General features: G+C 43.3%; 1 protein-coding gene across 2 annotated transcripts in view; it reads right to left on the bottom strand.

The window, feature by feature from the left end:
* XRRA1 (X-ray radiation resistance associated 1) overlaps positions 1–23,317 on the bottom strand; it is a 107,210-nt gene extending 83,893 nt beyond the window's left edge. The window contains exons 1-7 of one of the 2 annotated variants that reach the window (XM_030828758.1): positions 23,120–23,317; positions 19,108–19,175; positions 14,878–14,975; positions 10,994–11,178; positions 7,922–7,993; positions 4,181–4,253; positions 1,260–1,357 (exon numbers count right to left, since the gene is read on the bottom strand). In XM_030828758.1, the coding sequence (XP_030684618.1) occupies positions 1,260–1,357; positions 4,181–4,253; positions 7,922–7,993; positions 10,994–11,178; positions 14,878–14,971 (522 nt within the window). In that variant the 5' untranslated portion in view covers positions 14,972–14,975; positions 19,108–19,175; positions 23,120–23,317. The remainder of the gene's footprint in view (positions 1–1,259; positions 1,358–4,180; positions 4,254–7,921; positions 7,994–10,993; positions 11,179–14,877; positions 14,976–19,107; positions 19,176–23,119) is intronic. The other variant, XM_003254711.4, reaches the window with a different exon arrangement.
* Positions 23,318–23,339: the final 22 nt, after the last annotated feature.

Genomic DNA, 23,339 nt, shown 5'->3' with positions numbered 1-23,339 from the left:
TTGTCCCAAATCATAGAAAATTACTGTTATCTTCAATATGACTTGAGACCATGGAGAGAAGGTTCCATTACAGTCAGCAGAATATGCTTTAAAAATGCAAAGATACATAATCCAATTTAGGAAGGTGGCTATCCCAAGAGGTTAAAACCTTTTAAAGCTTTGGCATATGAAGGCCATCAACTCTGAAAAACTCACTCTTGTAGAAGGTCCCCCTCACTGACAAGACCAGGTTAAGTGAGGCTTTTGTGAAGAATGGCTGACCCTTGATGCTTGCAGATGAAATCATTTAAGTTAACAGCTCTTTGGGGTCGACCTCAAGGTTCATGACACGCAGACATTTTACTGAGATTTGACTCTGAAACACTTCTACTCCAGAATGTGGAGAAGAGTCTATTACTCAGTGAGTGAGCGTGGTCAGATGCCCAGCCCCACACATGTCTCCACCTCTGTTGTCCTTTACTCTCCACATGTGCCGTGACTCTCAGGTAGTGACAAAAGATTTGTTCCTTTGTAAAAAGTAGCCCACAAATCTTCATGAAAGCTGAATAAGTAATCAACTTGAACTATGGGGACATGTGCAGAAAATGCATGATTATGGGAAAATTTAGGAGAAAACCAAGAACACAAACAAAATTTTCTGTATTTTCTAATTTGGGGTTTGAAGAACAGCTGTGAATGTACAAATGTTCAAGACTCTGCTGCTGATCCCATAGGATCCCTATTCCTACTCATCTCTGAGGTTATGGACTAGGCCTATAGCCTGCTCTATCCCAGCCACCAAGACTGATTCAGCTCACTTAGACCAGGATGAGTCTCTGGAATCAGTCTATAATGTCTCTAGTTCAGCCGATCCAATCTGCTGCACCTAGCTCTTAAGCTCCAAGGCTCCTCAACCCCCACTAGATTCAGATCTCCCTTCAAAACTCTCCCTCCTTCAATACTCTGTTTTAAAACTCACTTTTCTGCACAGGGAACTCCCTTGGACATGACTTTTGGCATTTATTTTCCAGGACCATGCACCACAGTTAAGTCTTTGGTGTCAACTATTTGCTGCCGCTTCTACCGTTACCACCATCTCCATCACTATCACTACCTTTACAACCCCCAACCCCACCCTCCCTGGAGGCCAGCAATGAAGCAAGGGCCTGGCTGTACAGGCCCAGCAAGCCCCTTCCCAACAGTTATAATCAGTAAAGCTCTATGCTCATTCCTTACAGGGGAACTTGGTGGGCACCAAAAACTTCCTACCTCCAACTTACTTCCAATAACTTAAAGTCTCCATATTTCACGTAGATAGTTTTGATGCCATTAAATGCGAGATCCAGTTCCTTTAGGGCTGGAAACGTGTGAAATGCCTCTACATGGGGAAGAGAAAGAGAGAGTCTGCAGCTTGTAAAGGACTTAAGAGAAAGATATTAATAATTACCATTTACTGTGTCCCTACTGGGTTAGGCCAGGCACTGTATAACGTACTTTACATACATGGCCTCTAAATCTCTAACAACCCAGAAAAACAGGGATTACTGCTTCCATTCTATGGCTGACTAAGGCTCAGCCAAGCTAAGTGATTTGCCAGAATGGAATTGCTGGTAAGTGAAAGAGCCAAGAATTGAATCTAAGTCTGCTCAACAGCAAGCCCATTTTAAAAATTATCTTAATTAATCCCGATTACAAAAATTAAAACACAACTAAGAAAAATAGTCAAACATCACAGAAAAATAAAAAGTTCTGTTTAATCTCAACATCCAGAGACAAGTATTAAAAGTTCCATATATAGCACTCAACTTTTTCTCATGTATACATCAAAATACACACATACCTCTTTTAACAAAAACAGTCATACTGTATACACTGTACTGACTTGCTTTTTCCCTTAACAATATAACTTAAAGATTATTCCATGTCAAAACATATAGATATGCCTAATGTCTTCTGATGTTCTACAGTATAGATATATCCTAGTTTACTAATCCATCTCCCTATTGGTAGCCTTTAGGCTATATGAATAAAAGGTAAGAAACTATATGAATAGAAGTTTCTCTCTTTGAATGAGTACTGAACTTTTTCTAGCCTTGTTCCTCTGGTAACCTGAAACCAATGGTATAGTAACTGCATTTCCAGGCAGGATCACTTGTGGTAAAAATCACCCTAGGTTGGTAAATTACGTCTGGGCTAGGAGAAACTGCAAGTGAATGATAAACACCTGAAGGGGGCACCATAATTTTGGGCTTCTCTGTGTGTAGTGATTCCTATAATTGGATATATCCTTTGCAGAAACTCTAGGAGCTATGCCTGTAAGTGTTACAATGTATATTGGCTCCGTGAGGAATGAGATTTCTAAGCCAGGGTGGCTTTTGCATCCACCCAGTGACAGTCTCACTGTCTTGCACCTGAGCTGACACGGGGGGCTGGATGGAGGGGCACAAAGAATGCCTCATGGATGGCTTTGGGAACTCCATTGAAGAGAAACTCCTGATGCTGTTGTACTGGCATTCTGTGTGGAATTACTTAGAGCCTTCTAAGTGAACCTGATGTTAAATATGGCCCATGGTAGTCTTGTAAGTCAGAATGTTCAGTAGAACCTAATAAAGGCTGCTTTGTGAATGTTTCCGGATGCAGCCTTGTACGAGTGTGTTTCTATAGAATAATTTCCTGGAAGTAAAACCAGATTAAAGGCAATGACTACTTTAAATTTTAAGAAACATTACCAAATTACCTCCAAGATGTTACACCAGTGACTATACTTCCACAGTTCAATGCAAGAGTATCCATTTCCCTACCAATGCTGGCTGTCATCAGCCCTCTTCACTTCTGCCAATATTTGACAGGCAGAAAACAGTATCTTGATCCACTGTAATTATTAGTGAGGTTGAACACCTTTTCATATACTTATTGGCCTTTGTATTTCCAGCCCAAGCTCCTGACAGACCACCCTGTCTCCTAAAGGTCAGGGACCTCATCATATGCTTCTTTGAAAACAATCTTCAAACTTAATGCAACAAAACTGAACTTATCCTATTTCCCTCTGACTTGGCTTTTCTCTAATGTGCCCTGTCTCAATGAAATGCCCCTTGATTCCTCCCTCTCCCTACATCCCTATCAGTCTGTCAGCTACCAAGTCCTGTGGTTTCTACTCCTCCTAAATATCTCTCTCCCTTCCTCCCTCTCCCCCCACCCCCCCTCTCTCTCTTTCTGCACCCTTCTTGTCACAATCCTGGCTCAGGCCTCATCTCCCCTCCCCTAAAAACCTGAAATAATCTCCCAGGTTTCCTGGCCTCCATCTTCTTCTTCTCTTATAATCCACTCTCCTCACAGCTGCCACTGAGGTTCTCTATTTAAAACCCTTCCAAGGCTCTCTTTTGCCTGCAGCACTAAGTCCAATTCACTCCTGGTCCTTGATAATCCAGTTGCTGCCAATCTCTCTAGTTTCAATTGTCCCCCACATGCTTCCCTTGCAAACATACAAAACCTCTTCAGTCTTCCTGATCAGGCACTGCCATTCCACATCTGCTCCAGCAGCCGGAAATGCCTTCTTACCTTCTAGTTCCTGAATCACTCCTATTCATTTTTCTGGTCTCAGCTTAGGTGCTCCTCTTCTCAGAAGTTCCTCCTGACACTCTGGCCTGGCTTGAAGTCCCACGTATATGCTTGCATAATATTTCCTGATTCTCTCTTTCACTGCTCTCCCCTCATCCTGCTCTAACTATCTGTATGTAAGTCCATCTCTCTCACCAAACCACGAGCTCACCAGAGCAGAACTGGATGCACTCATTTCTAAAAGCCAAGTATTCACATAGTCCTAATACCCAGCAGGGGTTGCTGTGGATTTGCTGACTAACAGAAGGCTTTATGCTCCTACATGAGTACTTTACAGGCTTAGAAACATTTTTATACACCCATCTCATATGAGCCTGCAAGGTATCCTGCAAGGGGAGGAAAAAAAGAAGGGAATTATCTCCATTGACAGAGAAGTAGCAGATCACAGAAAAATGTTCTAAGTAGGTAGCGCCAGAGCAGGACTGGAATCGAGGTCTTTGTGCTCTGCAGCACCCAGCCTATTGTACTCCACAAAAGAGATGTGTGGCCAATCATGGATGGATGGATAAACAAATCCTAACACATGTGAATGACTGTGCTGGCTAAGAGGAGGAAGAGAGTTTTCAAGAAAGAAAAAGCTTACCTAGAGGAAGCAGGTTTTCTGAGGCATTGATATAAATCACAGAATGAAAATGCTTGAAGTCATTTTCCTTAGCCTGTAGGAAAGCATTTCAGAAAAAAAAATCCACAAGATTAGTTCCCTGCCTAGAAGCCTTGCTGAAGCTTCAGGGCCACTGTCAGAAGAAACAAAGACCTAAAGGAATAAGGGACATCCTTAGCACAGGAGCAGCCACTTGAGTGCTGTAAGGGTTTTCCTGCTTTTTTTCCCCACTATGAAACATTTCAAATGTACAGAAAAGTATACTGAATGACACTCTGAAGACCCATATAACCACTATCCAGAGGTATGTATTTAATACAGCTGAATATTTTGCTGTCTTTGCTTTAAATAAGTTTCCTTAAAGAAAATATTATATAGGGTGAACCACCACCATTACCAACCCTGTCCATGTATCCCCTTGCTAATCCCATAACAGCTATCCTGAATTGGAGACTATCAATCCCATACTTGGTAGTGTTTGTTTGTTTGTTTGTTTTTGAGACAGGGTCTCACTTCCATTGCCCAGATTGGAGTGCAGTGACAATCTTGGCTCACTGCAGCCTCAACTTCCCCAGCTCGGGTAATCCTTCCACCTCAGCCTCTTGAGTAGCTAGGACTGCAGGCACACGCCACCAAGACTGGCTAATTTTTTTGTATTTTTAGCTGAGATGGGGTTTTGCCATGGTGCCCAGGCTGGTCTCGAACTGCTGGGCTCAAGTGATCCGCCTGCCTCAGCCTCCCAAAGTGCTAGGATTACAGGCGTGAGCCACTGCACCGAGCTCCCATATCTTTTTTTATACTTGTATTATACACATGTGTGTGTGTGCCCGTGTGTGTGTGTGTCTATCAACTATATATAATGCTAGATACAGGTAGTAAAACTTTACGTTAAATGCAATAATATTGCAGGTATCATTCTGCAACCTGCCTTTTCACTCAACACTGTTTTTGAGAATTACCTGGGTCGATATACGCTGCTTTTGAAAATTTACATATGTTGACAGATGTAGTTCTAGTTCGATCTTTTTTTTTTCTTTTGAGACAAATTCTCGCTCTGTCACTCAGGCTGGAGTGCAATGGCACAATCTTGGCTCACTGCAACCTCCACCTTCTGGGTTCAAGCGATTCTCCTGGCTCAGCCTCCTGAGTAGGTGGGATTACAGGTATCTGCCACCATGCCCAGCTAATTTTTGTATTTCTAACAGGGACAAGGTTTCACCGTGTTGGCCAGGCTGGTCTCAAACTCCTGACCTCAAGTGATCCTCCTACCTCAGCCTCCCAAAGTGCTAGGATTACAGGCATGAGCCAACACGCCTAGCCCTAGTTCAGCCATTTTAATTCCTGTATAGTATTCCATTGTTTGAACATATTGCAAGTTTATTCATTCTCATTTAGTCTGTTTCCAAATTTTATTGCAAACAATGATGTAATTAATATTCTTATACACACCTCCTCATGATAAGAGTTTCTTTTCCATCCTGGCTAACACGGTGAAACCCCATTTCTACTAAAAGTACAAAAAATGAGCCAGGCGTGGTAGCAGGCACCTGTAGTCCCAGCCACTCGGGAGGCTGAGGCAGGAGAATGGCCTGAACCCAGGAGGCAGAGCTTGCAGTGAGCCGAGATTGCGCCACTGTACTCCAGCCTGGGCTACAGAGCAAGACTCCATCTCAAAAAAAAAAAAAAAAAAAAAAAAAAAAGAGTTTCTTTAATGGTATGCTCCTATCGAGCTGTGGGGAATACACAGCTTTATGAGATGGTAGCACATTGTTCTCCAAAGTAGTTAAAACAATTTACAGTCCTACCTGCAGTGTATGAGAAGTCCTATTTTTTTAAATCCTTGCAATTGGCATTATAAAACTAATTTTTGCCAGTCTGATTATTGTAAAATGGCACTGCATTTTCCTGATTACCTATGAGGCTGAATATCTTTTCCTATATTTATTGGCCTTTCAAGTTCCTCTTCTGTATCCTAACATATTTATCTGTTGTCCATTTTTCTACTGGGTTTCTCTTTCTTCCTATTGTTTTATAGGAGCTCTTGACATATTCTGGATCCTAATACTTTTTGGTTTTATTACTTGCTAATATCCCCTCCCAGTCTCAGCTTATCTTTTACCTTTGTTTGTGGTAACTTTTGTTAGATAGATATTTTTAATTAAATTTCACAGACATTTTCCTTTATGGTTTAACCACAAAGCTAGCAAGCATCCACTCAACCCGTGGGTCTCAACTAAGCTACCACCCTCTCCAGGGTGTGTTTCCTGTTTAAGGCTGAGTCAGGGGCCTGTCTTCTGAGGTCATATTCAGCACTCTCATGTTTCCCTCATTGACTGCGTTAGCTAGTCCTGTCTAACTCCATATCCATCTAAGCCCAGCCTCCTCCCTCCCTACTGGACTATATGCTCCAGAGGGCAGGCAGTGTCTGAGCCACCTCTGTACCCTCCAGCAAATAGCACAGAGACACGCCAGGCCTCGGTAATGTTTGGTGAGCACGTGAGCGAATAAGTAAAAGAGGAACAGACGGTATCCAATGAGGGGACTGAGCTTTGGCCAGCCATGTTGTAGACCTCAAAAGCTGAATTGATAGAGACCTCTGAAGTCTTCTTCTACGACTTTGTCCCACCATTATATGTGAACTATATATTATAATATCTGGGACCATGTGCTGGCCTAGAATGGAGGGCCTCTCAGCCACAAGATGAATATATTTCTATGGTTAACCTGTCCCTAAGTAACTCAATTCTGAAAACATGAGTGCTAAATGAAGTGAAGCAGAACCCTGTTAAAGGAGCAGTCTGCTTTACCACAAACTTGGCCATCCTGTGGGTTAGAGCCTCTACTCTATGGTTTATACAAGTAATCTCTCTTGGTATGCCATGAAAGCTGACATACCAAAGATGTATGTTATAATATCCTGTATATACACTGGCTAATGATGGGTCACAAATATGGCTCCAAGCTGCCTATAAGCCAATACAAAGAAACATGATTCATTGCATGAGTCACAGCACCTGTAAGTTAGGAACGAACCAGCTTCTTGGGAAAACCATTACAATTCCTGGCATTGAAACTTAAGAAATATCTCTTGTAGGTTCTTGTGATGGGAACTCAGTGTCACACAATGAATTATGTACCCACAAAATTACATGGCAAATTCAAAACCAGTTTCATAAGGCAATTTTCTTTTTTTTTTTTTTGTAACAGAGTCTCGCTGTCACCCAGGATGGAGTGCACTGGCACGATCTTGGCTCACTGCAACCTCTGCCTCCGGAGTTCAAGCAATTCTCTGCCTCAGCCTCCCGAGTAGCTGGGATTACAGGTGTCCGCCACCATGCCCGGCTAATTTTTTGTATTTTTAGTAGAGATGGAGTTTCACCATCTTGGCCAGGCTGGTCTTGATCTCCTGACCTTGTGATCCACCTGCCTCGGCCTCCCAAAGTGCTGGGATTACAGACCTGAGCCACCACGCCTGGCCCATAAGGCAATTTTCTTTAATTCATATCAAATGGGACAAGGGCAATATAAAATTTGTAGCAAAAGTTTGTGTCTGAATATTGTTTCAACCCAATAAATCCTTGTCTGACCCTCCTCTCCCTCCTTCTTCGTGACCAGATTTCCAGTCCCTAGGGACTCTGGAGGTGCAAGAGACAAATCACAACAGCCAGGTGCGCCACCTCAAGTCTGGCTCACCCCAATCACATCTTTGCTGGCTGACCTCACCTTGGAGAACTTCAGGCCACTCACATTAATGGTGCACAGATCTGATGGCTTCCTCACACAGTGGTGCTTCAGCTGGAACATAATACAAAGAGTTGGCTCTTAAGGCTCCTACAAAGTTTAATTAATCCATTATCGTTCAGCCTTCGCTTGTTAGGCAATCTTATATACTTGTCATAATTTGTTTGCTTGTTCATTCATTCATTTATTCATTATTCATCCATTCATTTACCAAATATTTACCAAACACTAAATTGGGCCATATGCACTGCTGAATACATTAACAAACTTTCTTCTAATCCCAACTAAGCCCTTTGACATAAGTAAGATTATCTCCCCTTTTTAATGAGAAAAACAAGGTTAAGAGAGGTAATGTGCCTTGCCAAAGGTCCCACAGTTAGTGACAGATCTTACTAATCCAAATCTGTAATCACCAGACCCTATGCACTTTTGACTACCATATGTCACCCGACATAATTTAAAAGTTAGAGGTAAATTTTAGCTTTGGAGCTTCCATTTATGTTTAATCAAACCTCATTCTTTTTTTGTTAATCATTTATTTATGGTACCCACCATGTTTAGGCACTGAAAGGCATTGGGAAGACAATGAAGAAAAAGCAGAGACATTCCATAACCTCATAGAGCTTACAGTGTCATGGGAAGCCAAGTAGCAAGTACGTATTTATAAATGTGATAAATATTTTAAAGGAGAAATTTAAGATGCTATGAGAGATACAACAGGAGGTCCTAACCTCAGTCTGAATGAGGAAATCCTTACTTGAGGAAGTAATATTTCAGAGACCTAAGAGCTAAATAGGTCTCATGAAAGTGGGTAGTAGGGATTATGAAGTCTACCAAGGCAGGAAAAAGCAAGGTGCTTCTGGGAGGATGAAAAACAAGATAAGGTTAGTGAGATGGCCATTAGATCATATGAGTCCACGCTGGCTCTATAAAGGAGCGTGGATTTTATCCTACGACAAATAGAAAGCAGATTTTTAGCAGGGGGCTGATAGTAATTTTATAAAAATTGTAATGTCGGATACACATAGACATTATCAGACAGAGTACATCACATAGATGAGAAGACAGGAAAGGAAGGGGAAAGACGAATGTACCAGATTGGTTAATTACTTTCCTAATAACCACTACTCCTTGTTAAAGAACACCAATGTTATTCACATTTCTCCAAATGGAATGTTCTTAAGTCACAGCTCCAAGCAATAAGTCATGATCTGTGTAAACCAATCATGGAGGTCTCATTCCCCTAACTCATGACTGTTTGGGCATGTGATATAGGTCTGGATAATGAGATACTGGCTGCTTGGAGATGAGGAAGGGAACCGGTTTTGGAAAGCATTTTCTTACTTCTGAAAAGACATTAGACAGTAACAATCCCTTCTCTACCTCAGGATGTTATCTTCTGCATGTGATGACCAGAATTGCTGCAGCCATCTCAGGATCATGAAGGCAATCAGCCCAAGAGGACAAGGTAACATGTAAAGTGGCACAGCACAAAGACAGAAGGAACACAGGCCTTGCAAGACATCATTAAGCCTGTAAATTAATCTACCCTAAACAATGCCTCTGGCTTATTTTTATGTGAAATAAAAGCATCCTAATTAGTTCACAACATACGGAAAGTTTCTGAATTAGTCCAGCAAGAGATGATGGTGGCCCAGATGATGGTCATGGCAGTCAAGATGAGGAGACAGATTTGACAACTATCTTGTAAAAGTGCCAGGACTTGGTAAAAGTTGGGGTGGGGACAGTGTGGGACAGGCAAATGTCAAGGATAACCTCAGGTACTGGCTTGGCGACTGGGTAGATGGTAGTGCCAACAGAGAGAGTAAAGTAGATACTGGAAAAAGAGGTCTGTTTTGGGATTTGGAGTAGCAGCATTGGTGCTGTAATTCAACTGTCAATGAAACATTCAAGTGGAACTATCCAATAGGCAGAGTGGATACCCCATGATTCTGAAAAACATCCTTGTTTCTCCTGTCTCCCACAGTGGCAAGACGGGTAACAAGCCGTATTTATTGAATGTGGGAATGTATAAGTATTTGGAAACAAGGGAAGAAAAAAAGGCCACTATGGGAAGTGTTTCTGCCCCTCCTCAGTATAATTATTTCAGTCCTCCTCATTCCCAATGAGAAGGGGACCTAATAATGAAACTGATTCCACAGGACTGCAAAAAGCTTATACTACCCACTTGAAGTGAGATGAAACCAACAAAGTTCTCTTTCAACATCTGATCTAAACAGACACCCATCTCTTGGGAACCACAGCAGAATCTGGAAACCAAGTAGGCAGCCAGGGAGTTCTTAGGGAGCTATGAGAACTGGACTACACATTAATATTGATTTACAAAATGCATCCTTCTTAGCAAAGCCATTGAGGCATTGCATAGAGCAGACATGAAACTACCTGGCTGGTCTCCATCACAGCCACCCCCGTCCTCTTTGTAAAGCCTGCCTCCAGCACTAAGTAATATCTGGTCAGCTCCCCTAGCTTTCAGCCAGACACTAAAGTCAAAGGACAAAGGCTGTGGGAGAGCAGGACCTCCCCAGTCCCACTCAAATCTGTAGAGATTGCCCCAAAGAGCAGAGCAGGAATCTCTCAACTCTACTAGGTGCTGGAATGCAATTTTCAATTGACTGTTTCCCCTGACCTGCTCCTTTGCCTCTCCAACTCAATAAGAGTTTTTACCTCATATAATGTAAAAGTACAGGCTTTGGAGTCAGTACACCAGAGTTCTAATCCTGGATCAGCCATTTACTAGCTGTGGAACCTCAGCCAAGGCAAATTACTTGTTGGAGCCTCAGTTTTCCCATCTGCCCAATGACAACAACACAAAAGGGATGACAATACCTATCTCAATAGGTAGATGTCAAGAAAGCTTTACATGTCAAGAAACTTTTCGGTCCCTTCATTATCCTGGCTGTACTCAATTTGCCAATATCACTCTAATAGTTGGAGTAGATTGGGGATAGTTGTGCCAGAGCAGGGCAAATCCTTCCCCACTTCCTCCCCACCCTAGCTGATGTGCCGGCCACTCCAGGATGCATTTACTCTCACCAGAAAAGCCTGGTCCAGGATACGTCCAGGAAGGTCCACCTGATTTTCCTGCCGAGATCCTTTCTTCCCCTTGAATTCAAAAGAAGTCACCTTCAGGCTTTCCCGACGTTCAGCTTGTGCTCCAACCAAACCCTTGGGCTTCTTCTTGAGGTTACCTTTCTGAACCACTAACCAGTGTCCTTGGCCTGTTGAGAAAATTAGAGCAGTGAAAAGGGGAAAACTCCAAAGCTACAACAAGTGCAGTTATAGACTTTATCATACTAAAACCAAAAATAGCTCCTGATTATCTAACATGCACCAGATACAATACTGTAGCTGGGGGTAGGGGAGATGTCTACCTATATATGTCATTTAATTGGCCTCCAAACCCAGTGAAAAACATGTCACTGTCATTATTTTATAGATGAAAAGGCTGTGACAAAAGGAGGTGGAATGACTTGCCGAATTCCTTCCTTCACATTTTTATCTCCAAATTCTATTATTCCTTCAAAAACTAAGATCAAGTATTTCCTGTTCTGTGAAGTCTTCCCTTTTGCCCCTCAGTAGAGCTGATCACTCTTTCTCATGCATGCCAGTTACTCTCTTATTGGTCATCTCTTGAGTAAGGCCCAATGTGTGACCTCAACTCAATAGGTTCCGTCTTCCCAGACCTCTATCAGTATACAGAAAAGATGGTGTTAAAAACTCAGAATAAGAAAATGTAGGACAGTTGGCATTAAAAAAAAAAAAAAAAAACCTAATAATACATGTCTACTGCAGAAAGAATTTTAAAATGTGTATAAGCAAAAAGAATGAGGTTTACTAGTAAGCCCACCAAACAAAAATCATAACATATTTTGGAATCTGTTCTTTCTCGCACCACCAGTTTATTTGCTGCGTGGTATTCATTGCAATCTGTAATTATTTTATTTGTTCACTTAGTCATTGTCTATCTCCCTCTCTAGAGTGGAAGCTCTGTAAGAGCAGGGACTTTGTCTGACTCATTCATCTCAGTATTCCCAAGGCCTGCACAGAGCTCACTGCGTTGTGACTGTTGCTGAACAAATGACTGAATGAACTCTGTCCTATAGCCCCTGCCCACACAGTCATCCATTCCTATCTTTTCTGAGCATCTACTTTATGCTGGGAACTGGGAGTATGAGAATGAATAAAAAGGAAGCCCTAACTCAAAGGAGTCGTAATAATATAACATCTCATATTATATACAATAGTATAATAATAATATAAGGGGTGCTGTGGGAACCAGCTTTGTGCCTCTAACCACTGGCTGTCTTCTGGAAAAGCCCACTATCCCTGCCTCAGGGGCTTGCCCTGGCTCACAGACCACTGCTGACAATCCTGCTTCTTGGATGCAGTTCCTGCCCTGTGTCTCATATGAGCCATTTCCCATTTCCATTATGGGCCTGATACTCCAGTTACCCCATTTCCCAGGGCTGCCCCCATCTGGGGCATGAACTTTGCCTCCACTTTATCCTATCTTCATATCCCTGACTCCTGGGGACCTCAGTCTGAGTTGGTGCCAAAACCCCCAAAAAGGCCAGAAAGGAAGGTTCAGAGTGTGTCAGGAGATCAACAGGAAAGAAAAGAGACTATGCAAATATCCTGTTTCTCATCATACTTTTACCCACTTATGGGTATCTGTGATGGTTAATTTTATGCATCAACTTTGCTAAAGCTATAATATGCAGTTATTCAATCAAACACTAATCTAGGTGTTGCTGTGATGGTATTTTGTAGATGTAATTAGTATTTACAATAAGTTAATGTTAAGTAAAAGAGATTATCCTTGATAATGTGGGTGCCCTCACCCAGTGAATTGAAAGACATTAAGAGCAAAACAGGTTTCCTAGAGGAAGAGGAAATTTTGCTTTAACACTACAGCTTCAGCTCCTCCCCAGGGGTTTCCAGCTTGCCAGCCTGCCCTACAAATTTTGGACTTGCCATCCCCCACAATCACATAAAGTCAATTCCTTGAAAAAAAAAAAAAATCTGTCTACCCACCTACCTACCTATCTCCTACTAGTCCTGTTTATCTACTACCAGTTCTGTTTCTCTGAAGAACTCTAATGCAACATCCTATAATGGTTCTTACCTACAAAAATTATTACTCTAGTGTCTGAATACTGACTTTCTATTTCCCTCATTCCTTCTACATTTTCTAGTTGGAATTCTACTATAAGAAAGAGCTGGCCAGGAGTGGTGGCTCAGGCCTGTAATCCTAGCACTTTGGGAGGCCGAGGCGGGTGGACCGCTTGAGGTCAGGAGTTCGAGACCAGCCTGGCCATCATGGTGAAACCCCATCTCTATAAAAAATACAAAAATTAGCTGGGCATGGTGGCAAGTGCCTGTAATCCCAACTACTCAGGAGGCTGGGGCAGAAGAATCGCTTGAACCTGGGAGGCGAAGGTTGCAGTGAGCCGAGATTGTACTGCTGCACTCCAGTCTGGGCAACAGAGACAGACTCCATCTCAAAGAAAGGAAAGAGCTATTTTGGTTCCCTCACATATTTACATATTCAAATATTTATATTAGTAGGCTCATTTATTATTCCATGGTGTACAACCCAATTCTGCCATTATTTATTTCATTGCTCAAACTATCCCAGCTTTGGTGACTGGGAGCACCTTCAAGTCGGCTGCGTCCTTTCAACATGCCCCCATTATTTTCCTGAGCACTTCTTTACTTCTGGCACCACAAGATACTCCAACTCAAATTGTATTTTTTCTGCCCTAGTCCTGCAAACAACTATTTCTCCAAGAAGCCCATGCTCTTTTCACTGGAGAATGGTATTTAGAAACCAAGATGTAGATACTAGGTATGCTTTTTGCTGCTGAGGTGTCATTGCTGTCAGTGGACTGGTAAATATTCATGTGTACACTAAAACATACAGATATATACAACTATATTTATTTCTGTAGCTATCCATCTATGTGTGTCTGTGTGTGAGAGGGAGAGACATAGAGAGAGAGAGAGAGAGAGAGAGAGCGAGAGCAAGAGAGAGACAAAGAGAGAAACTATGAGCTCACACTGATAGCTCCATTTGAAGGTGTCTGATAGGTAGGTGGCCAGGGAAAGTCTCTGTGTGAAAAACAAAATCACTCTAGAGAAGCAGGGAGGACAGGCAGGAAGAGAAGGTTCTTCCGATATTCCATATACAGAGTGAGCAACAAGTTACAACGTCTGGAGTAAACAAGGTTTACTTCTCCTTTGCCCTACGCTTTCAAAGCAACAAATCCAATCCAGAGAACCCATACTTAGTGTTCCACCTATAGAGCTCTTATTATGACAATTCCCTGCTCCAGGGAAGTTTTTAACTAGATAAATATTTGAAAATCTACCTGGCAGAGTCGAATTTAAGCCATTTTATTTAGGAGTTTGGCAGACCATGATCACTCATCAAATAAGAAACACAGACAGGAAGACAGCTCACGAGAGGATGGGCCCTGAGGACTAGGGTAGTCAGACATGCTTTACTGGAAGAAGTAGAAGAAGAGCTGGGATTTGTGGAATGGGAAGAGTTTGGCTAACAAGAATGAGGGATGGAACATTCAGGGCAAATAAAAAAGCTATGTGAAAAGCGAGTACCATGGAATAGACCATAAATAAAGAAATGGGTTATCACAGAGGATAAGAGCAGGTTAAACTCAGAATGACACAGAATGCCAGTTAAAGGAGTTAGCAATGAGAAGTCACTGAACAGAAGGGGCACTGTGGTTAAATGTGCATTTTAGAAGTCCCATGGAGGCTACTAGGACTGGAGGGGGAAGGATTGGGTAGAGCAGGGAACAGTAGTGAGGGGGTTGGAGAAGAACAAGTAGATGTGAGATGGTCTAAAGCAGGAGCTAGGTATGAGGAAAAGGTATCAATTTGAGAAGTCACCTGACCTTCCTCCGGCATGCGAAGCAGATTTCTGGCTGGAAAGCAGTTGTTCAGGTAAGGCTTCCCATCATCCAGCTTGTAGATTCCTGAGGAGGCCATTTCCCTGAGAGCCAAGCAAGGAAAGTGAGGAAGCAGAAGAGTGAAAAGGCACAGCAGAGCACTCTTACTCCAGTGCAGCTCATGAGCCCACCAAGACCACCACACCCGCACACACCCTGCCTCTGACACTGTCCTTGCTTCAGAAATGGGCTGGCTTGTTTATATGAAGAGGGAAACAAGACCCTGGGTTTTTCAGTTCAAATCAATCCTAACCCAATGGAACCCTAGAAAGAACATGATCCTCCAGCTCAGACTTGGTTTGAATCCTGGCTGTCTTTCCTTGCTCTGTGACTGGGCAAGTTAATCTACTCCTCTGACCTTCAGTTTCCTCATCTGCAAAATGGGGGTTATAATACCTACCTTAAAAGACAACTAAGAGGATCAAGTGAGAAAGACAGTGCCTAATACATATTAAGTCTGTGCTAGATGTTTTCTTTGTTTTAACAGAGTTCAGAGAAGAAGGGGCTCACATTTTAGAGAAAATAGTGTACAAATAACGAGACTTGAACTGGATAAATAGTATTTGAGGGATTGAGTTTTCTGATAGAAGGATAAACATTCCAAACAGCAAGGGTCACAGGAGGGCAGTCGTGCACAGTAAAGAAACAATGTGACCCAAGAAGGAGAGGGATGTATGTTTGGTAGTCTTGAACAATAAAGCTGGACAGGAAAGATGGTGCCTGCTCCTGAAGGGCTTGAGGTACCAGGCTAGGAGCTCTGGCTTCATCTTGCAGGTGACTGAGAGCCATGGATAATTTCTGAGCTGGACAGAGCCATAATCCAAGCTGTACTTTACAAACAGAGATCTGACAAAAATAGCAGTAGGGGAAAGTGGCACCCAGTGGCAACTGGGATTGCAGTTAGGGGAGTATTGCAGCAACCCAGGGATAGCTGATGAGAGTTCATGTTAATAAACTAAAGAATTAAAAAAAGAAGGATGGACAGAAAAAAGGAATGAGAAAGGGAGGGACAGAAGAGAAAAAGAGGAGCAAGACCAATTAGAAGTATGAGCATTTCATGTGTGGACACAGCCTAGGAAACACAGTGAGACCCTGTCTCTACAAAAAGTTTAAAAAATTAGCCAGCATGGTGGTACATGCCTGTGGTCCCAGCTACTCGGGAGGCTGAAGTGGGAGGATCACTTAAGCCCAGGATGTCCAGGCTGCAGTGAGCCATGATCATGCCTGGGTGACAATGAGACCCCATATTTAAAAAAAAAATGTGTGGACAAAGGAGGAGAAGTCCCTGAAGGATTTAGAAAAGAAAATAATTTTAGAGAAGTAGGAGAACCGGGGGGTGGACAGTGGGAGCTGCCAGGTAAGCCAAAGGAAGAGAAAACTTTATGAAAGAGGCAGGGAAGTCAGGCAAGGTGGGGACTGAAAATAGGCCATGAGCAAGTAGGAGGTCAGTTTCAGAAGCAGGGTGGAGTTAAAGTCAGACTTTATGTATGAAAGAGTGAATGGAAGGCGAGGGAATACAAAAAGTGAATATAAGCAAGTTTTTCAAGAAGCTTGATTGTGAAAGGGAGAAAAGCAAGACAGCAGTGAGATGGAAGGTAAAATTGGGAGACAGGTGAATATCAGGGACAGCACTGGGGGAAGGTGAGCAAGGTGCCTGAGGAACACGTAGGGGGACATGTGCTCTCTCTCAGAGTTGTGCAAATGCAGTGTTAGCACTTGGCCTCCACCCTAGTCCCAGCCCTGGCAGACAGAGTCACTACTGAGAATAAATTCTGGAAGCTCACTGCATGGGTTCAGATCCTAGCTATGCCATTTACTAGCTGTGTGGCCTTGAGCAAGTTACTTGTCTATGCCTTGGCTTTTTCCTCTGTGAAATGTAGACAGTAAGTGCACCTACTTCATAGGGCTGTTTTGATGATTACAGGAGAAAATGCCTTAGTATCTGCCACATGGCTAACTCATGCTGCTGATTTTCCATTACTATGCTATTAACAGGATGAGAAAAGCTTCACTACATCTATAGACTGAGAGGAAGGAGGCAGTAGGGGAGGAAAGGCTAACAATGCAGGAGAGAGATGGGCAGACCCGCAGAGCCATCCCTGAGAAGGCAGGAAGAAGGGCACCCAGCATCCAGGGGAGGGGTTCCCTCACTGAGGATGAGGGAGGGCAGGCTCCCTCAGGGACAGTTGTGATGGGAGAGAGACTTCAAATATCCCAAGTGTTCCATTTCCCTAACACCTAGAGAATAAAAAGAACACAAAAGAAACAACCTTCCATTCTCCATCTGCTATAGGGTGGCTCCAAGACTCTTCAATACCAATTTACAGTGAGTCAGAAATTCTTTAGGGGTGTGTGTGTGTGTGTGTGCCCCCATGCATGCACACACATGCAAAAAAGTTGGAAAAAGAATATAGTTCTGACTCTAGGGTATGACTCAGTCTTTTCTTCAAATTATTATTCTCTTCAGAGAGACAGGCATAAAAACGATTCCTCAAAGGAATGGATAGCCCTAATCACAACTGCACTTATCATTTGTCATTCACAGATTGTTCACCACAGTCTGATGTCAAACCTTGGAAAAACCTACATTTTACCAAGGGCTTGCAAACACAAATGGTTACAGAAGTTGGGCAGGCTATGTGAGTGAGTGAAGAAAGCTGGAGGCGAGGGGAAGAGAGTAGGAGGGGTGTGTGTGTGTGTGTGTGTGTGTGTGTGTGTGTGTGTCAGAGAGAGAGAGAGTGCACATGCTCACAGAGGCAGCAACTAGTCAGCTCTTACCAATTGCTGCCATACAGAAACCTAAGTCACTGTTGGCAGATCTTCACATTTTTTCAAGGAAAGTCTGCCTTATACATGAAATCTCCTATTTGAGGGTCGGCAACTAATTTGCCATTTTAGAACAATGTGCAGGCCAAACCAAACACCTGAGAACCAGATTCAACTCCAGGCTACATTTGTTTTTTCTGATTCATCTTTTTTTTTCTCTTTTGAGACAGCGTCTTACTTTGTCACCTAGGCTACAGTACAGTGGCACAATCACGGCTCATTGTAGCCTCAACCTCCTGGGCTCAAACAATTATCCTACCTCAGCCTCCTGAGTAGCTGGGAGTATAGGCACATGCCACCATGCCTGGCTAATTTTCGTATTTTTTGCAGGGACAGGGTTTCGCCATATTGCCCAGACTGGTCTCAAACTCCTGGGCTCAAGCCATCCACCCACCTTGGCCTCCTACTGGAAGGCCAGTGGAAATAACTGCTGCTTTTGCTAAGCTGTGAAGTCTTTCATCAGTATTTCTTTCGAGGCCCGACCTCATAAGATTACTAACGATCATGAGGGGGTACCTTCAATGGACTATGAATTTCCAAGTCTGGAAACACATCTAATTCACTGTCTCTCTTCCACCCTTGGGACTTAGCTCATAGGAAGCACACAATAGACGTGTGAGCCAAGTGAAGGATATGATGGCACTCCTAGGACCAAGATATATATATATCTGCTACACACGCACACACACACACACACACACATATCCTCAATTAGACTCTAAAACCTTCCTAAGAAAGGGCAATATCAATGGTAGTCATCAATTTATTCCTAACAAAGCACCTAACATAACAGATGTTATGACATAACAGATTCCATAAATATTTGTGGAATAAATGAATGAATGTTGGTACCTCCTTTGGTCCAACACAGGGCACTATGAGTTTCCTGATCCCTGATCTTCCCTGTAAAGGGATGGAGGCTCTTCTTATATATTCCTACAACACTCCATACTTCGCCTAGTACTTATGACTTTATTATAATTGTTTGCTCCCCTCATCAACTTCTCACCTGTTGTGGGGCCTATAATTACCTTATTCACCTGTGTAATCCCAGCATGTAGCATAGAGCCTACAAGTCACTAAAAATATGTTGGGAAGATTAATGGATAGATGGATGGATGGGGACAAATTTATATTCAGTCAATACGTCTTTCAGGAACTCTCTCTCATGACCAATCACACACATCTGCTAGAGGTAAATGAAAGAATGAATGAGTAAATTGCTGGCTGGAAAATGTTAGATGTGATGTAATTTGCTGGCTGGAAAATGTTAAATATGATGGCTGTTGGAGAAGCCTTCAGTAACTTACAGAATATGGTGACCTGGCTTCAGGTCTCCAGAGTACTTACTTGATCTTTGACTTTGGGAATGGCCCCTTAACTTCCTTTTTTTGTTGTTTCTTCACTTGTTTCTTTGCCTGTAAGATAAATATTATATTCCTTCTTAGCCTGCTATTCAGAGTTCTTGAACTTTCTCATTAATTATATTCTACTGTGAGCCTTCCACTCCAAAATTTGTCTTGCCTTTAGTCCTTGCCCGTAGGACTAAAGATCCAAGAAATAGATAGATATAGATACAGAGATGGAGACAAAGACAAGACAGATGAGAAGGTGGTATAGGAGAATATAATTATGATAGTGGGGTATGGCTGGAGTGCTTAAATCAGACACACGAAGCACAAACCTGAAAGGAAGGGATCGTTTACATGATTATTCACACAAAATAAATTTCTGCCAGACAAAAATAGCAAAGTCAAAGTTGAAAGATAAGACACAGTCTGGGAAAAGATATCTGCCATGCATGTAATACAAAAGATGACTCACACTGAAGCTTGTGGGAGGCATGCAGACCTGGATACTATCGCAGAAATTCCAGTTCCCTATTAGGAATATTAGGTGAGAAGGTGTGGATCTACAACTAATGGGCCAAGAAGGGCACATAACCCCTAGGTTACATTATCTAAGACAAATAAGAACTTTATATGGTAGAAAAAAAAGTCAAAGTTCCAGACTTGGAGGCTGACTTCCTGGTTAGCTTTAGTTACCTCTGGTCTCTATCTCAAACTTGATGCAGCTAATGCCAATCTGACTGCTTCCTCCAAAACAAACATTCTCTCTTTCTCTCTCTCTCTCTCACACACACACACAAAGTAATGCATATTTTTGCTTGTTCCATTCCTTTGGCCTATCACATTTCTGCCCCTCTTCCTTGCCCGGCTACATACAGATTAGCTTTCTTGTATCTCCCTCTCCTTAGGTTGGGCCTCCTCAAGCCCACTTTTTTTATTTATTTTTTCTTTTTTTCTTGAGACAAGGTCTCACTCTGTTACCCAGGCTGGAGTGCAGTGGCATGATCTCAGCTCACTGCAACCTCCACCTCCCAGACTCAAGCAATCCTCCCACCTTAGCCTCCCAAGTAGCTGGACCACAGACGTGTGCTACCATGCCCAGCTAAATTTCTATATTTTTTATAGAGATGGGTTTTCACCATGATGCCCAGGCTGCCTCAAACTCCCAAATCAGCCTCTCGAAGTGTTGGGATTACAGGCGTGAACCCCCTTGCCCAGCCATCAAGCCCACTTCTTAATGGAGGCACTAACATGGTTAGGCTTTGTGTCCCCACCCAAATCTCATCTTGAATTGTAATCCCCATAATCCCCATGTGTTGAGGGAGAGACCTGGTAGGAAGTGATTGGATCAAGGAGGTGGTCCCCCATGCTATCCTCATGATAGTGAGTGAGCTCTCACGAGACCTGATGGTTTTATAACTGTCTGACAGTTCCTCCTTCACACTCTTGCCTGCTGCCATGTAAGACTTGCCTCTTCCCTTTCTGCCATGATTGTAAATTTCCTGAGGCCTCCCCAGCCATGCAGAGTCAATTAAACCTCTTTCCTTTATAAATTACCCTGTCTTGAGCAGTTCTTTACAGCAGTGTGAAAATGGACTAATACAGGCACTATACCACACTGTATTATAATGCCTGCTTCCTTGTTTGTTCCCCACCTCACTACAGGCTGTGAGTATCTGCAAGGTCAGATCAGGCCTGGGTCCTACTTATCTCTTTTTTTTTTTTTTTTTTTTTGAGACGGAGTCTTGCTTTGTCGCCCAGGCTGGAGTGCAGTGTCGCCATCTCAGCTCACTGCAAGCTCTGCCTCCCAGATTCACGCCATTCTCCTGCCTCAGCCTCCCGAGTAGCTGGGACTACAGGCGCCCACCACCATGCCTGGATAATTTTTTTGTATTTTTAGTAGAGAAGGGGTTTCACCGTATCAGCCAGGATGGTCTCAATCTCCTGACCTCATGATCCGCCCGCCTTGGCCTCCCAAAATGCTGGGATTACAGGCGTGAGCCACCGTGCCCGGCCCCTACTTATCTCTTTATCCTGCATCTCACACAGGACCTGGCCTACTGAAGGAAGAGTCTCAATGAGTGTTAATTGAACCCAACCCATGAACAAAATGCCACAGGAGCACTTCATGCAGTGGGTGAAGAAAGAAGAAGCAAGTATCAGAGATAGTTTCACAGGGTAGGTGACATTAGAGCTGGATCTTGAAAGATGAGAAGTTGGCCTGGTGTGGTGGTTCATGCCTGTAATCCCAGCACTTTGGGAGGCCGAAGCAGATGGATCACTTGAGGTCATAAGTTCAAGACTAGGCTGTCCGATATGGCGAAATCCTGCCTCTACTAAAAATATAAAAATTAGCCAGGCGTGGTGGCATGTGCCTGTAGCCCCAGCTACAAAGACTACAGCTTGGGAGGCTGAGGCACAAGAACTGCTTGAACCCAGGAGGCAGAGGTTGCAGTGAGCCAAGATCCCACCACTGAACTGCAGCCTGGGCAACAGGGTGAGACTCTGTCTCAAAAAATAAAAAATAAAATAAAAAGTGACTAGGGCGGCCGGGCGCGGTGGCTCACGCTTGTAATCCCAGCACTTTGGGAGGCCAAGGCGGGCGGATCACGAGGTCAGGAGATCGAGACCACGGTGAAACCCCGTCTCTACTAAAAATACAAAAAAAAAAAAATTAGCCGGGCGTGGTGGTGGGCGCCTTTGGTCCCAGCTACTCGGAGAGGCTGAGGCAGGAGAATGGCGTGAACCCGGGAGGCGGAGCTTGCAGTGAGCCGAGATTGCGCCACTGCACTCCAGCCTGGGCGACACAGTGAGACTCCGTCTCAAAAAAAAAAAAAAAAAAAAAAGTGACTAGGGCAATGCTGTATCATCTCACTTTCTTTTAAATAAAAGAAAAATGAGAAGTTGTAAAAGATAAACTGCAACAACAAGCTACAGGGGCATCTGACTAGAATGTCCACTGATTGCTTCACAGAGGTAATGAAATATCATCTGATGTTATTGTTATTTAGTGATAATTATTTTCTTTTCTTTCTGATCTCAGCTCACTGCAACCTCTGCCTCCCGGGTTCAAGCAATTCTCCTGCCTCAGCCTCCCAAGTAGCTGGGATTACAGGCGCCCGCTACCACGACCGGCTCATTTTTGTATTTTTAGTAGAGACGGGGTTTCACCATGTTGGCCAGGCTGGTCATTAACTCCTGACCTCAGGTGATCCGCCCGCCTCGGCGGGGATTACAAGCATGAGCCCCCACGCCCGGCCGAGATAATTATTTTCACATGAATTTTGGCTTCCCCAAGACAAGTTTTTGTCTGTTTAATTCAGGGATATATCCCTGGTGACTAGAATAGGGCCTGTTACATAGTAAGAAACTCAATAATATTTGTTTAATTATTTAGACGCTTATGGGGGATATATAGGAATTAAAAAACAATACAATGTAATACAGCATAGTATAATACAATACTGCTATTTGATAACTCTGTCATGGAGTAGTAGTTCCACCAGAGTAGCGACCAGGTCTATCTTGATCCCCTGTATCCGTTAGTACAATATTGGTGCTCAATATATATTTGTGAAAAAAAATTAATTAAAATCTAGAATACTATTACATCCTAAAACCGTAAAAGCAGAGTGTCAGAAGGGATATATATTGGTTTTGATTTTTTTTAAATGCCTGCTTGAAAACCGAGTTCAGATACACGCCATCTGGCTTTGGGTAGGTTCTTTAGTTTCCTCCTCATCTAATAGGGCTGTTGTGGGACTCAGAGAGAGGATGGCTGGAAGTGCACACAGGATACTGCCTGGCAGACTGTAGGCACTCAGTAAATGTGAGTTCTCCGTAACACGAAAACATTACTAACAGCTAAAATAACAGCTGCTTGAGAGAATAATCAGTAAGTGCCACAACCGGGCTAGAAAAGGATGAAGCACGAGCTCCTGCCTACTCCTTTGGAAACGCCACACCTGGGCTGGAGAAAGACTCGAACTCGAGAACTAAGTTTTCAGTCGCACCTGCCTCCGGCGTCGCTTCAGCCTCCGAGAGGTCTGCGGAGGCGACGTCCCAGTCAGGAGGGATGCGCGTCTGCCAGCCTCCCGGGGATCTCGGAGCCTCTCCACTGTGGTGCCTGCCGCTATCGTCTCCACGCCTTAGTAACTGCGACGCGACGGCAGACGGTGTAGGCGGCAACCGACGGCCGGGACGTCTAACCTCAAGTCCCAGCAAGCCCCGCGG

The sequence above is a fragment of the Nomascus leucogenys genome, chromosome 15 (genome assembly GCF_006542625.1).
Source record: "Nomascus leucogenys isolate Asia chromosome 15, Asia_NLE_v1, whole genome shotgun sequence".
Classification (NCBI taxonomy): domain Eukaryota; kingdom Metazoa; phylum Chordata; class Mammalia; order Primates; family Hylobatidae; genus Nomascus; species Nomascus leucogenys.
The sequence above is the reverse complement of the archived record's forward strand: the minus strand, read 5'-3'. Positions and strand labels throughout refer to the sequence as shown.